Here is a 15,068-nt window from a genome sequence, read left to right as displayed (position 1 = left end):
CATTAAACAGTAGTGGTGGCCATTTAATTTCTAAAATTCTAACAACCAGCCAAACAGAGCGCTTAATCTGCGGAGACTCTTGCTCCGGGGAGACTCCTGCTCCCACTAGAGCATGACAGCTCACTCGAGAAACAGGCCTTATGACCAATCACACAGCTCCAATTTTTTAGGTCTCGGCTAGTAACTCGCTGAAAGCGCGTTCTCGCCAGAGAACTATAGTCGGCGTCTCAGCAGTCTGAGAACGCCGAAGTGAGACAAGACCTGGCCGCGCGCAGCGTTTCCCCATAGGATAACGTTGTGCGCGCGGCCAGGTCTTCTCTCCACAGCATTGCATGGCAGACCGGATCGCGTCGCGCGCCTCTCTGGAATGCAGGGGGAGTCTGCAGAGGGGGCGCGCGGCGCTGTTCACGAGGCGCTCATAAACAAGCTGGCTGCCTCTTCTCTCACCCGCCCTCTCACCTTCAGGCTCTTTTCTTGCACGTTTCTTGCAAGCTTTCTGCCAACATAGAAGCAAAAAAATGTTAGGTCGTACCTTCCCAAAATGGCTTTTTAAACAATTGCCACATGCATTTATGCAACTGTACGACCACAATTGGAAGATGTGGTGCAGCATAAAATTAGCAAATAGCGTTTTACACCACGTACAATCTATTTTCAGCTATTGTGCATAGTTTTCTGCACATTTAACTATTATGTAAATGCATATGTACAAACACCTTAAATATTTGCTTGTACAAATGCGCTACAGTAAACACATTTCTTAGTTTTGCGCATAACGCTTACTGGCATTACACGTTGTATATGGCTTTTTTAAAACGTTTCTGCCATGCTTTTTTTCAAAACATACAAACACAATAATATAAGGTCGTGCTTGCCTAAATCCCTTTTCAAACTATTGCCACATGCATTTCGGCAACTATACGACCACAATAGGAGGTGTGTTGCAGCGTAAAACTTGCAAACTGCGTTTCACACTACATACATTACATTTATACCTGATGTGCAGAGTCGCCTCCAAATTTAATGACGAAGTAAATGTATATGTACAAATGCACTCAAATAACCGCTTCTTTTACGTTGCCACATAACGCCTAATGCTATCACACGTGGTATGCTCATACCCTGTCCTAACACCTACTCTGTGACTTCTTTGCTGCTCGTGTTGGTACCCCCCCATTACCTTCCCACTCCCCTTGGAGCCATTTTCTCTCTCTCCCCCTTGCTTTCCTCGCACTGTGTCATCCCCAGGGCCACTTTACCACCCCAAAATAATGGCGCTACCTACGCGGTCCGCACTACCCCCTCGCGACATCCCTTCCAGCTATTAATATTAACATGCAGAGCAGATGTTTGTCTCTGGTTGGCTAAGGGACAGGTGACCGAGCCCTTCACCATAGGAAACGCAACCATACATATACAGCAAAATACAGCCCCTAGCGTCCTCCGCACGGTCCGCTCCTCTTTTCTAAGGGTCGTCCTTTAAAAGTCTGTCAAGTGGCAGCCATGCACCACGTGGGTTTTCTAACATTGTGTCCCGCAAATTTCTTCACCCCGGTCACCTTCCCCCACCATGCCCACCCCCACGTCTTGCCAGGAAGGCACTCTGCACCAAACACCCTCCACCCATGGCACAAACTGCATACCTACATACCAGGGGGAGGGGTATTGTCAAGATTAAAGACTTAAACACAGCATTGTGTGCTGAAGTGCGCCCTACGTCCTACCTAGCTGCCGCATGGCTCGCGTGCTCCCCATAACCATCCCATACGCAGCAGGCTACCACTCTGTACCCAGGGCATACCCACGCCCCTAACCAAACACTGTGTTGGCCCTCCATGCGAAGTGGTCTTTACACGGGACCATCGGCCGCATTACCCGTGATTCGGAATTCAAACGCCCACATATCCTGCATTACCAGCCGTCTCCCAAGCCTCGCTTTCCCCGCAGTATATCTTGTAAGGAATTTGCCTTCACGTTACAGCTATCATTACAATACATTGACGTTTTTTCATAGCTACCAATTACCTGCAAAACACTTAACTTAAAACTCGCTACTTTGATGCATTTACTTCACGTTACAGCCAAGTCATCTGTGTAAATCAGTATGTCTACTAATATAACATATCTGTGTCAAAAAAAACATTTACATATACAGATATATACAAAACCAGTAGCAGACACATTCATAAACAATAATAACAATGACATAACAATAATAAAAAATGTGAAATGTGCATTGAGTGTGCAGGGGTGATAATTGAATGCCAGTGCCTTCCTGCTGAGCTGTGCCAGGGCTGCTCGTTGGATATAGTGCCAGGGACATCACATGCCCTGAGTTTCGTTGCCTCTAGGAATCCTCTCATTGTGCACCACGAACAGCGCAGAAGGCACGAGGCATGGGTGATATGCGCCGAGTGCCGCCTTCTATGCATAGTGTAGGGCACCAGGACTACCTGGGCTGCCATGCGATGGATAGGAAAAGGGCCCTGCTGCACCTGCGCTGTGTGCCATGGCTGCCCTGCGCCCCATCGGCGCCGCACTCTCCCAAGGTAGTTTGAGCTATTGGCATTGCTAAATAATGCAACACCAATAGCTTTTGTTGCAGTTTGTGTTGCAATATTTAGCATTGCCAATAGCTCAAACTTAATTAACCCTAGACCTATTGCATTGCAAATGCTTGTTATTTTGTGCTGTCGCAGGAGGCCGCGGGAATCTCATTTGCCCAACTGCCTAACTATATACAATTATTTTTGACCCTTAATATCTAAAAGAAAACTTCTAAATGGATTTACACCAATCACAAAAACCACTGTTTGCAGACCAATATCTAGCTTCATGCTGAATTTGTTGTAATTACATTCAGCAGTTTTTGCTAGAAGCCTGTCTTACAGAAGTCTATGAAAAATGCATGGGGATTTTATGTGTTGGGACCTCCCTTTTTTCTGTCCCTCTGCTTGACATATCACCTTGAAAATCTCCAGGCAAGAGCTAAGGTGAATACTTCTTTTTGTTTTAAAGTTTGTTGAAGATTCATCAAACGGGACCAAAGTTATTAGCAAACCAATAAATGCTCCGTCTATGGAAAAGCAAACCTAAGTATAGCTTCCTAGTGGCGGCCACCAATATATATATCTACTGAAAAAACAAAGATTACAGGGACGATATAGTTAGGAAATAGAAAGAAAAAAAATCTTAGAAATTCACCAAAAAAACAAAGGTTAAAGGGACGTTATATTTAGTTTCAAATTTTACACACACAAAACCACAGAAATTCAGCAGTTATAGATATACATATCTCAAGAAACTAACTCGTACAGTAAGGTAACTATAACCCACGCTCCTGCCATGCAGTTTTCTCATCAATAATTTTATTGGAAATGTTACAGTGACATTATCAATGATGTCATAGAAGATTTCATGACTGATGTGGGTCACGAGAATTTCTAAAAAATTTTACATTCTATTTCCTAGCTATCCCCCAGATGCATCAAGAACCCATTTTGCTATTCCTTAATAGCGAAAAATAACGATTCGCTATTAAGGAATAGCAAAATGCAATGCATGTAGAAATCACTAAAAAAATAGCGATTTCTTAAAATTCCTTAATTGCGAGTCGCAATTAAGGAATACCTCCCCATTCATTCCTATGGGCCTAGAGGCCCATGGGAATGAATGGGAAGACATTCTCAATTTGCGAATCGCAATTAGCGAATCGCAAATTGAAAATGCGATTTCAAGGGTGCAGGGGTGTCCAAAGGACACCCTGTTGCACCCCTGAAATTGATCTGTGCACATATGTTGCGCACACACATGCCCTTAGGGCATGTGTGTGTGCAACATGAAACTTCGAAAAATTGCACTTTAGTGCATTTTCCAAAGTTTTTGCAAATTACCATGAAGTTCAACTTCATGGTAATTTGCGATCCCTATTAGCGAAATCGCTATTTTTTTAACTTTAATGCATTGCATTCAAGGAATCTCAATTTGAGATTCCTTAAATGCAAGTAATCGCAATTTTGCGATTTCTTAATTTGCGATTTTTGCATTTGGGATGATGCATCCCAAATGCAAAAATACCGGTCGCAAAGGGGCAGATTCTGAGAAGCTGCCCCTTTGCGAGCGGATTTTACCTTGATGCATCTATGCCTTAATTGTCCCTAGAACCTCTGTTCTTTTCAGTGAATTTCTAAGGGTTCTTTTATCGGAAAGTAATATTTAATTACCATACATTAATCCAACTGCCAACACGCACACCCTTCGGTCGGTCCCTAGGGCCAACCCCACCCTGTGCACGGCTTGGGGTTGGCTGCATGCTGGGGTTTGGCCGCGTGCACGAGGGACCCAGAGGGACCCCCCACAGGCCAAAAAGAAAAAAATATCAGCAAAAAACACAGCAATCCCATGGGATAAAAAAAAGGATATGGCAACTGGGCCACATTCCTTAGTTATCCGACCAGAGGAGCCTACCCTTGGGGTCAAAATCATAACAGAAGAGGGCACAACCTCCCTCTTCAAGTCTCTATAGGCCTTGGGAAGTCCACCCAGGGCCAAAATTACTGTAAGTAGAGGAGGGAGGCCACACTGTCCTGAAGAACCCACACTATGTCCTGGAGAGCCCACAGTGGCTTTCCTACCTGCAAAAGCGGGGGCAGGGAAACAGAAGTCTGCTCCCACCCAGTATGAGCTTTGAAATTTCTTCCACCAGGTGGAAGCAGACTTCTATTTCCCTACTTGCTTTCTTGTGTGCAGGAAAACTGACTGCATCCACACGGAAGGATCATGCAAAAAAAGCTGCTCTCTCTGGGTGGAAGCAGCACCGGTTCCCGCAGCATGTGGGGACCCAGCTGGGGCCGTAAGGGCCCTAGTGCTTCCTCTTGGTGCCCACACTAGTGGTTTGTGTGTGCCCAAGGTGGACACTGGACTGGGGCACCCATCTCTGGCCTAGGGGGGTTGGGTTCTTGGGGCCATAAAGGCTCTGGGAGGGGGCAATGCTACCCCTACCCCTAATTTATAAAATAGGCACCAGAGGATAGGGTTCCCTAGGGCCCAATGAGGGGGCTGTGAACCCCTCCCCTTTATTTACATAAATAGGTCTCCGATGATTAGGTATCCGGTGCCCAAGGAGGGTCCAAAAGGGGAGCCATTTAATTGATAAATTAGGCCCCGGGGGGGAATGGATCCCCATAGCCCGAGGAGACTCGGGTAGGGGGGACGCACGCCCCTGCCCATATTTAACAATACAAACTCTGGTACATGGGGTTTCTGCCACCACAAAGGTTCGGTAGTGGGACTGTGCTCCAACATATTGTTTTTTTTTAAAAAAGGGTGTCCCTAGTGGGTACCAGGAGATCAAAGTGAATAATGAATAATGAATAAGCAGTAGGAGCTGCTCATTTATTATTCGCTGCTCCATTTTCTTAACACATTCTTTAAGCTTGGTGGTGCCCCTGTAATGTAAAGTGTCATCACCAAGTATTTTTGTAATATTGTCAGTGGGCTGCAAGAAGTGAAGCTGGCCTGCAGCAACATTAAAATAAAAACAGTAAGTCTCTAGGGGCATTAAAACCATTGAAGGGCGCATATTTCACAGTTCCCATGAGTCAGGGAAGACAGAGGTAAGCAGTTCCGATGGAAGAAACATCTTTATCAGTTTTAGGCACCTCCTTTCTGCCTATCTTCAGCATTTTGGTGTTTTACCAAGATGTTGAAGCCTTTGGTGCCTTTCATAAGGAAGAGAGGAATTTGTCTCAAAATGTATCTGGACGATATTCTTATAAGTGTTTTGGAAGGTTTGGTATTTTTAATAAACAAAGGGAAGTCTATACTAGTTCCTTCAAGAGAGATTGAATTTCTGGCTTTTCAGATAGATACAGTTCAGGTAAAGCTGTTGTTGACTGCAGAGAAAGTTACTTTGATAAAGAAGCAGGTACGGCATGTTCTAAAGAAAGAGAGACTGAGTTTAAGAGACATGGGAAGAAAGATTGGACTATTATTCTATTCTGTTTCAGCCATTTCCACAGCTCCTCACATTATCAGCATCTGCAAAGGGTGAAGGGAGATGCTTCGAGAAGACGATTATGGTATGGAGGCAGAATAAGGTTGACTTTGGAGGCGAGAGAGGAGTTGCTGTGGTGGCAGCAAAATTTAGAGTCTTGGAATGGCAAAGCAATATTTGGCTGTGCTCTAAACCATGTCATAGAGACATATGCAAGTTTGCAAGGAAGAAGTGACTGTTTAGGGGGTCAGCAGACTTGATGTTGATTGGGAAGAGAGTACAACTAGCATGTAAATTGTCTAGAACTGAAGGCAGGACTTTTTGCACTGAGGAGCTACAGGGGCAATTTGCGAGGTGGGGTAGTGCTGTTACGCATAGACAATGTTTCGACTGGTTCGTACTTAAATCGTTTAGCTGGGATGCGGTCAAAGTATTTGACAGTTATGGCAAATGAGTTATGGTATTTTGTTTGGAACAGAAGATATAGTTGAAGGTAGAATATTTACCTCAGAAGGAATATCTTAAAGCAGATTGGGATTCAAGGTTCTTAAGGAATTACACTGATTGGAAACTGAATCCCAAGTATTTCAGGAGAGTAAACAAGATATGAGGTCCTGATTTGGCAAATAGGTTAGAAATTGCAATTTTTTGGGTCGGAACTGTTAGAGAAAATATTGCATTACAGAACAATCAATTGTTATATGTCTGCAATTGACAGCCGTACATGCACTGAATCACCTTTCTTTGTTTGGTTTCCTGTAGAAGTTATTGGATGTTAATGGAGGTTTGTAATAGGGTTAACACCTCAGAACCTGTGTTTTTTAGATAAGGAGGAGGACTAATGTATGTGGAATTACAATATAATCCAAAATTTGATAACAATGAGAAGTTATGTATGGTGAATGAAGATAGGGTTATGGAGTCTAGACATGAGGCGGATAAGCAATTGTTGATTTCATTAGTAAAGCCTTTTAGAGCTGTGATATCTGCGACAATTGAAAGATAGCTGAGGATAGTAATAGGGAAGCTGGAGTAGATATGGAGGTTTTTGGGGCACATTCAATAAGGGGTGCTATAGCTAGCGAGGCAATATGGTCCAATGCATGTATAATAGATGTTTGAGGGCAGCCTATTGGTCTGGAGCTTAGTGTGTTTGTGAGGTATTATGTCAGGCTGCTGAGCATGTTTCGAGATACGTTTCGGAAAGCTTTAAACATGCATAATGCTAGCCTCTGATCTTGTAATAAAATAGCGGTTCTCCAAAGGAAATGTGGACAAAATCTAGATTATATTAAAGAAACAGAGCCAAGCATAATCCCTCCCTCCTCACCCATGGGAGTTTTGAAATAGGAGGTATGTGTGAAGTGTTTAATGTTTGGTAAAGAAATAAAAAGAGAGAGAGTTGGTGATAATGTTACTTGTTTTGTTAACAGAGAGTCAGTAATAATGCAGCATTGTCAGAGGTGACAAGGAAAAGATTTTGGAGTGAAAGGAGTTTGAATCCTTTTGAAGCCGATTTAAAAGAGGGAGAAGTTATGGACTTATATAGTGTGCTTTGTTCTATTTCTGAAATGCTTACTATGGTAATTTGTTTTTGAATACCTGCTGTTGAAGGGGCATACATTTTTTAAATGCATAATGCTAGCCTCCATATCTTTAATGAAATCTAGAATCTCTCTACATTTCCTTTGTAGAATCGCTATTCTCTCTAGACAAATGATGGAGTAATCAGTGGGTACCAGGAAGTTCAGCAATAGCTGGGAGGCTACATTGAGTCAAATATCCATGAAGAATAGGAGGTCAAGGCTGTCACTGCTGATAAGATCTGAAATTGTAATTTTCTATTTAGCCATTGACCTGCAGTTGTGGAGAAGGCATACGAGTGAGAAGGCATTTGGGATTGGTAAACATAGGGTGATGTAGGATGAAATTCGATAAGGTTGTGCTCATTACTACTCTGTCATTACTTGATTGATGAGCCTTTGTCAGACCTGATATGGTAGATTTGTTATAAGCCTTTTGACAGTGTCTGTGGTAAATATCAGAACCATATTCTGCTAGTAGCAATTTTATTAATTCTCAGATAGAACATATATTGATCACTTGGGTCTCGGTTCTTTTTTCTCCTAGGAGTGGTGAGCGGGCCCACAAGGTGGGAGTGGAGATTTAAGTGGATGGAGAAAGCAATAGATTGGAAAAGCTCAACAAACCAATTTTACTTCTGTAGATAGGCTTATTTGTCTGGATTTTAGCTTTTGTGTTAGTAAAGACTACATTCAAATTTTGGGTAAGTATACATGACCTAGGTATAGTACGGTGTCTCGGAATTAGAGACTTTGAGAGTTTGTGGAGAGATTGAGTATGGCTGACCTTACAGTGTCTCTGGGCGAATAGTTGAATAGTGGTGAAGGGAACATCAGATGTTAGGGGAGGGGTGAAGGAAGGTTCGAGTGGACAGGTGGGTGAGGATTGAAAATGTTGTCAAGCTCAGCCATAGTGTAGCAAAAGGATCTTTCTGATTAATTCAAGGGAACAGCGTTCTGGTGGAGGAGAGTTGGGATGTTGGGAGGCTACTTGTGGAGAGTCATTACCCGGACAAGTTGTTGGGATTTGGTCGAGTGACCAATTTGTGATGGTGGCAGGAGAGGGTGGGGATTTCAAGGGCATTGGGAATCCGTTTGTGAAGGATCTCTCCCGCCGCAGGTTGTTGTGGTGCAGGAATGGAGTGAAAGGCAATAGGGGATCAGCATTCTTGGAAATGAGAATAGAGTGCATTTTTAATGCCTTCTTTTGAAGTAGCAAAGTTTAAAGGATTGCATTGAAGGACATTATTGAAGGATTGAATCATGATTTTGCTGATGTTGCAATACTTAATGTTCGCTTTGGCAGTTAAGGAGGAGCGCATGTCAGTAAGGATAGATGCAGTGGTGGTTTCTCCATCTGGACAGAGGATGCCCCTCCAGCCCCCTAAAAGAGCAGCAGATTTGAAAAATAAAATGGTAGTATTTATTTTATTTATTTATAAAGTTTTATATAGCGCCAAATTGATCCCCAAGGATATCAGAGCACTTTACAATTTGAGGCAATTAAATAACTTCCCACCCTATTCCCCTATAAACCCACATCCCACTATGAACTTATATTACTTAATGTATATGTTTCCATCTGTCCTACAATTTATATTCATGCTTTTACGATGCAGTAACTTAGTCTGTTCATAATTTGTTTCTCATGATTCTTCAACCTATAATTAGCACAGTTGGTGCACGCTTGTCATTCTTCTCTCAGATGTGTCATACTTGGTTTTGTGACAGCCAAGGGATTCAGCCCTTTATCAGCTTCATCATGGGTGTCTAGGTTTTGTTATTAGCTCCCATATTCAGTATCTTTCTTTCAAAGAAGAATGTCTTTCCCCACATACCTTGCCTGGGACATGGGCGGGGATGGAGCGCGCGGCAGTCTGGGGCACCCGTGAGCTGAGGGAGCCTCGTGTGGAGCGCACCCCGCAGAGAGAAGTCCCCCGGAAGCCCACCCCGCCCGGTAAGGGCGTAATGTTAAACTGCTGCTCTCAACTCAAGCCAAGAGGCGGGGTGGGGCCATTGGTTCTGATTTGTAACAGGGGAGGAGAGTGCCCAGTCCTGTTTATAGTGCTCTTGTCACTGTTGCCGGCTCTCTTCGACGGCCAACCTGACTCGGGCACTTTCAACCTCTCCCACCCAAGTTGTCTTAAACAGCTTGGTGTAGAGAAGGCACAGGCCCCCAGAGCCTAAAAGAGCATTGAGCCTGCCAGTTCTAACCAATCCTGATGCTTCTCTCATGCTGCTTAACATTATCAGCAGCATCTAGAGTAGTAAAGGGAAGGACTCTGAGCTATGGGACTGCGGAAGTGAAAAACATGGAGGACAATTGGGTAAGTAAACTTTTTTTATTTTTTATTATTACTTTTGTGGCCCACTGACAGTCACTTTGAGAAACTTGCACTGCATGCAGTCTCAACTTCAGAGCTGTCAATCATGGCCCATAATAAATAAAACACTGGTAACAAGCCATTATTGAGAGCTTTGGCATTGAGCCTAAAGGTATTGATGGGTTATCACAGTGCCTGCCACTGGGTTAAAACGATCCCTCCGCTCTGGTGCCCCTCCAGTTCTAAATCTCACCGCACGCCACTGCTTGGGGGTTAGAGTCTCACCCTGGAGTGGAAGGTCATAATAGAAGATCAGATTTTATGTATGCCTCATCTGGTGCAGTAATATTCACAAATTAGGGTTTCTGGGAACATTGAACAAGTCTGCATATGACGTTCTTCTTGCCATTCTTCTAAAACTTGTGTGGTTAGATGATTCTAAAGGAGTATTGACCTATTGTCTCCAGTGGGTGCCTCATATGGAGCATTTTGTGTGGAGAAAAGGTGGTGACCGGGGCAAAGAAAGAAAGTAGTCTGGGGAGAAGAGAAGGTTGCAAGGGCAAGAAAAAATTAAAGGTGTTCCTAATTCAGAAAAGAGAAGGAAAAAAGGAGAGGCAACCCTGGCTTTTACGGGAAGAAGAAAACATGATGTGGTGAAAGCACTCTGAAAGATGGGAAACTACTTGGGTGAAAGGTGTTAGGATTTTTTTGAGAGGTTGGGGTGGGCAGTTCGATAGAGATTGTGGATGGTGCATGGAGGCAAGGTCAAAGAGAGATAGGACTGAAAAGTAAACATGGTGAGAGAGGGTGAAGACTACCTTCTGAACATGAATCTTCTTTAGAAATTGGGATACCTCCATATGGGATAGGACTAGTTTAGTAGACAGATGATTAGAAGGAGGAGGTCTCCTACCAGATCTTAGTGAATTGTAGGTATAGGGACACATACAGTGGAAATATGATTATTGTGCTGTTATCTTGAAGGAATGGATTATGTTTTGTAAATAAACAGTGAGAGAGATCAAATGTTGTGTTCAAACAAATGAAAATTTAAATTTGAATATGATAGGTTAGATGAAAGAAACCTCCTTCTGTCTCTTGTAAGCATGCAGTTGTAGGGCTCATCCATAGGAGATATAATATTTGTTACAGACAAAGCAGTGAGAAGGAGGGAGTCCCCTTTTCTATTTCTCCTAACTAGTCAATTGATGGTGTAAATCTAGAGGATATAGATCTTATTTTGAAACAAAAAGGTGTAATAGAGGGTGTCCTCTTTCTATTTCAGTGTAGACTAGATGGTTGCCTCCATTTCCTCTCTTTGAGTAGCTTTGTGACACTATGATGTTCTCCATCGAGAGAGTTTCCATATTACATATTAGGTAGGTTGGAGAGTAATGATGTTTTTGGGCATACAATCTGTTTATTTATAGTTGACTATTTGCAGCAGTAAGGTTTGTGACTGTGCTATTGTATGAGTTCTTTGGCCGCTGGTTTTCTTTTTCCAGAGTTACTCTCTAAGAAAACCATTGAAAAATACCTGTTTAGAACATTGCCTATATGGGTACCGTGCTCAGTGTTTACCACCTTGAAGTCTATGATGGTGGGGTTCATCTGGGGGTCGGGGAGACGTAGAGTGGCACTCAAAACATTGATGAGGCACAGAGCGGAAGGCGGCCTAGCAGTGCCTGATTTTGAGTTATATTTTATAGCAGCGCAACTACAGGTCTTTACACAGGCGGTGTCCTTGGAGTTTAGGGGGAGGCATTCCGAGACATGTCCTGTCCTTTATAGCACTGCAGCAGAGGTTGGACCTCAGAGACCTTACATTGGAAGAAAAAACACTGAGGTTGTGTTGGAATAGGTCCCAGAAGAGGGCGGGAGTACAACACCCTTACGCGCCGGAGATGCCATTGGGGATGCTGACGGCACTGCCGCATGGAGGGGACTGGTCCTCATTGAGGGATTGGTAACAGGTAGGGCTCCAGGTCCTGGGAGACTTATATGAGGATGGGGAGCTGTTGTCCTACCAGGAGCTGCGGGAGAGGTTTGATCTTCCTGGGGGTGCTTTCCTGATACATGCGGCTCTAGAGCGGGCGATACAGAGACATTGGAAAGAGGGACTGGCCAAACCTAAAACTACAATGGCTTGTCAGTATGCGATGATGGCGCCTGGCACTTTTAAAGCGTTACATGCTTATATTCAAGGATGCTGAATAAGGGTTTAGTCCCATTGGACGGACTGCGCCTTAAATGGGAAGGGAGCGTTGGAAAACCCATACCAGAGGCCACATGGGGGCACATACAGCGTAGGGCGTGGAAGGGAACTAGGAATGCCCGGTTTCAGCTGGTCCATTTCTTTATTCTACATAGAGCCTATTTGACACTGATGAAGATCATTGAATATTATAATGCTAGCAGCGTGATGTGTCCTCGATGCACCGCAGTGGGGGCGGACCTGGACCACATGGTGTGGAGTTGCCCAACTCTGGGGGCTTATTGGACCGAAGTGGGGGATCTCCTAAACCTAATCACAGAACGCCAACTGGTTTTCGACATGGCCACTTGCATATTACACTGGTTTCCTCGTACCACCAAGACGAAGGTGACTAGTAAGTTTGTAGATATGGGCCTTATATTGGCAAAACTGTAAATTACGATGTGCTGGAAACCAAAAGAGGGGCCCAGTGGCAGGAGATGGAGGGGGGAACGGCTTAAGTGGGCTGGTAGTGAGGGAGCGGTTCGATATCAGATGGCGTTACGACAGACCAATGAAAAGGCGATAGAACTGGCGAGAGTTTGGGAAGAGATGGTTCAGGCCCTGATCACCCATACAACTGAGCAGGGGATGGAACAAGAAGATGGGGGAGCACAGGGGTAGTTGTCGACCCAAGATGAAATTCCCTGATTCACTTATATCAAGACCTCATCTTTACACTTGCTTAACTTTAGTGGATACACCGGTGACGACGAGGGGGAGGGGAGAATAGGGAGGGGGGGTTTCAATCGATTAGTTGGTTAAGTATAATGTAAACAGTGTCGGTTGATTCCGAACTACAGAAGGGTTGGTTGGGCTCAGATGTTATGATTGGACTCAAATTGGGATCTGATCGGGACAATCCAGTATCGAGACTGTATTGCAATTTTGGAGCCGTATGTTGTAAATGGGGGGAAGGGGCATGTATACTTATGTACCTATGCTTCCTGGCCGCTGAACTGAAAATCAATAACATTTGTTTACAAAAAAAAAAGAAAACCATCGAAAGGTAAAAGACGGTGCCTCATCAACATCGGGGGTTGCATAAACTAACAACTACAGCAGCGGCTCTGAAAAACCAAGTTCCCTGCTTGAAAACAGTATATTCCTAGACATAAGTTAACTTAATTCCAGATATGATGTAGTAAGCTGCAAAACCATATTGGCACATGGTCTGCTAGAAAAGCATTACTGTCCCCTGGCTCCCACACAGCTCGACCTTCCTCAAATTGTCAGGGAGCCATAGCACTCATTTTAGGGGAACCTTGTCAAATAAAATGTGTCCAACTCATATTTTTTAATAATAATGTAATTCCTTTTTTGGAACCTCCCACACGGATTTTTAGTCAAGTTGGATGTACGCCTCTATATGTCTCAAGATACTAATATGTGAAAACAGAATCACTCCCTGTTAGATGGTGGCCCGTGTGCTCATGCCCCCCCCCGGTCTTTGTAACAATAGGATCAAGATGCATGTGCTCTGCTAATGATGACCATAATTGGTACAACAGGAGAGTTACAGAGCGGCATAAGACAGGAGGAGAGAAAAAGACAAACTATGGTAAATTTCAAATGTGTTACAAAATAGCACAACCGGATGTCACTGTATGTCACCTCCATTTTTTTTCTTTCAGGCGGGGGTTACTTTCCTTGATGTGGCTGCCCGTTTCTCTGAAGAGGAGTGGAAGCTTTTGCACGAATGGCAGAAGGAACTTTACAACAATGTGATGGAAGAAATTCAGCGGGCCTTGATCTCACTTGGTAAGATGGCATACATTGGAAGATGTCAAAGGGATGACATGGTTTCAGGCTCACGTTAGTAGACCGGAGTATCATTCAGTGCCTGGACATATCCGGAAGGAAAGTCTTGACACACTTCATGGCTTTTTTTAACAATATCTGTGTTCAATTGAGAGACTTAGCTCATCATTTCTATCGCAGGTTGTAACATCTGGCTATAAATACGCTTGTGAAATATTTTAAGCATAGGATTATTCGTCTAATTCAGTAAAACAGATTGGCTTCTCATTGTGTTGGTTTTTGCTGAGGTTTTCTATTATTGTTTGTGCACCAACTCAGCATCTTTGTGTCTTTTTCAAACTTTATTCTTCATTCGGTCATCCAGTGACCATAACAAAGCAGTGTAAAATCATACAAAATGCATTTACACAAAATGCATAAAATGTGCCATTCGGGCAGCGGCAGTGAATGGAGTAGATTTCTGGCGGGGAGTCGCTATTTAAAAAAAATCGTAGCGTGAAGAATGCCCCCACCGCTTAGCCCATGACGATAGCACCATAGGAACATGCTATTTTAGCCCCTGGAAATACTAGGAGTGCCGATACGGAAAATTCCGGTAGCTTTTTAATATTTTTTCACACATTATATCCACCTGGGATGGACGCGCCTTAGCGAGCGTGGACCACCGGGGATATTCACTTTTTTGGTCCTGAAGAAAGCTGCATTAATATCTCTGGACAGCTGAAACATGTCGACCTAATTTTGAAAGGATACAAGGGGTTAATAATATTACCTCTAAGGTATCCAATACACTGTTTTTAATGATATTAGCTGACCACTGAATAAAGTTGGTTCTGGTACAGCTGGTATTTTTTAACCTCACTGTCACTTTCACGCAACACAAACTGAAAATAACTTTTTTCACAACAACCAGCTCCGCTGTAACTCAGGCGTTGAAGCACACTGGAGGGACATTCGGTTCCTCCAGTGGGAACCCCATGATGAAGCATGTCACCACTAGGGTGAGTGAGGGTTCTTCTTAAAAATAAGTTATTTCTCTCTTCTATTTTTGTATGTGTTTCACTCATGATTTTTCTTGTTAACGTCTCATCACTGATGGTGTGAGTCTGTTCTTCTGGTGGCTTGGTTTTTTATTTCTGACCACAGCACCG

At 43.6% G+C, this 15,068-nt stretch overlaps 1 protein-coding gene across 1 annotated transcript in view; it reads left to right on the top strand.

Moving 5' to 3' along the window:
* The window catches only part of LOC144797608 (uncharacterized), a 300,360-nt gene that overhangs the window by 68,519 nt on the left and 216,773 nt on the right, over positions 1-15,068 (top strand). The window contains exon 2 of the mRNA XM_078668294.1: positions 13,791-13,917. Coding sequence (XP_078524420.1) covers positions 13,791-13,917 — 127 coding nt within the window. The remainder of the gene's footprint in view (positions 1-13,790; positions 13,918-15,068) is intronic.

This window comes from Lissotriton helveticus, chromosome 12 (genome assembly GCF_964261635.1).
Source record: "Lissotriton helveticus chromosome 12, aLisHel1.1, whole genome shotgun sequence".
NCBI lineage: Eukaryota > Metazoa > Chordata > Amphibia > Caudata > Salamandridae > Lissotriton > Lissotriton helveticus.
Note: the sequence above shows the minus strand (reverse complement) of the source record. Positions and strands in the feature narration are given on the sequence as shown.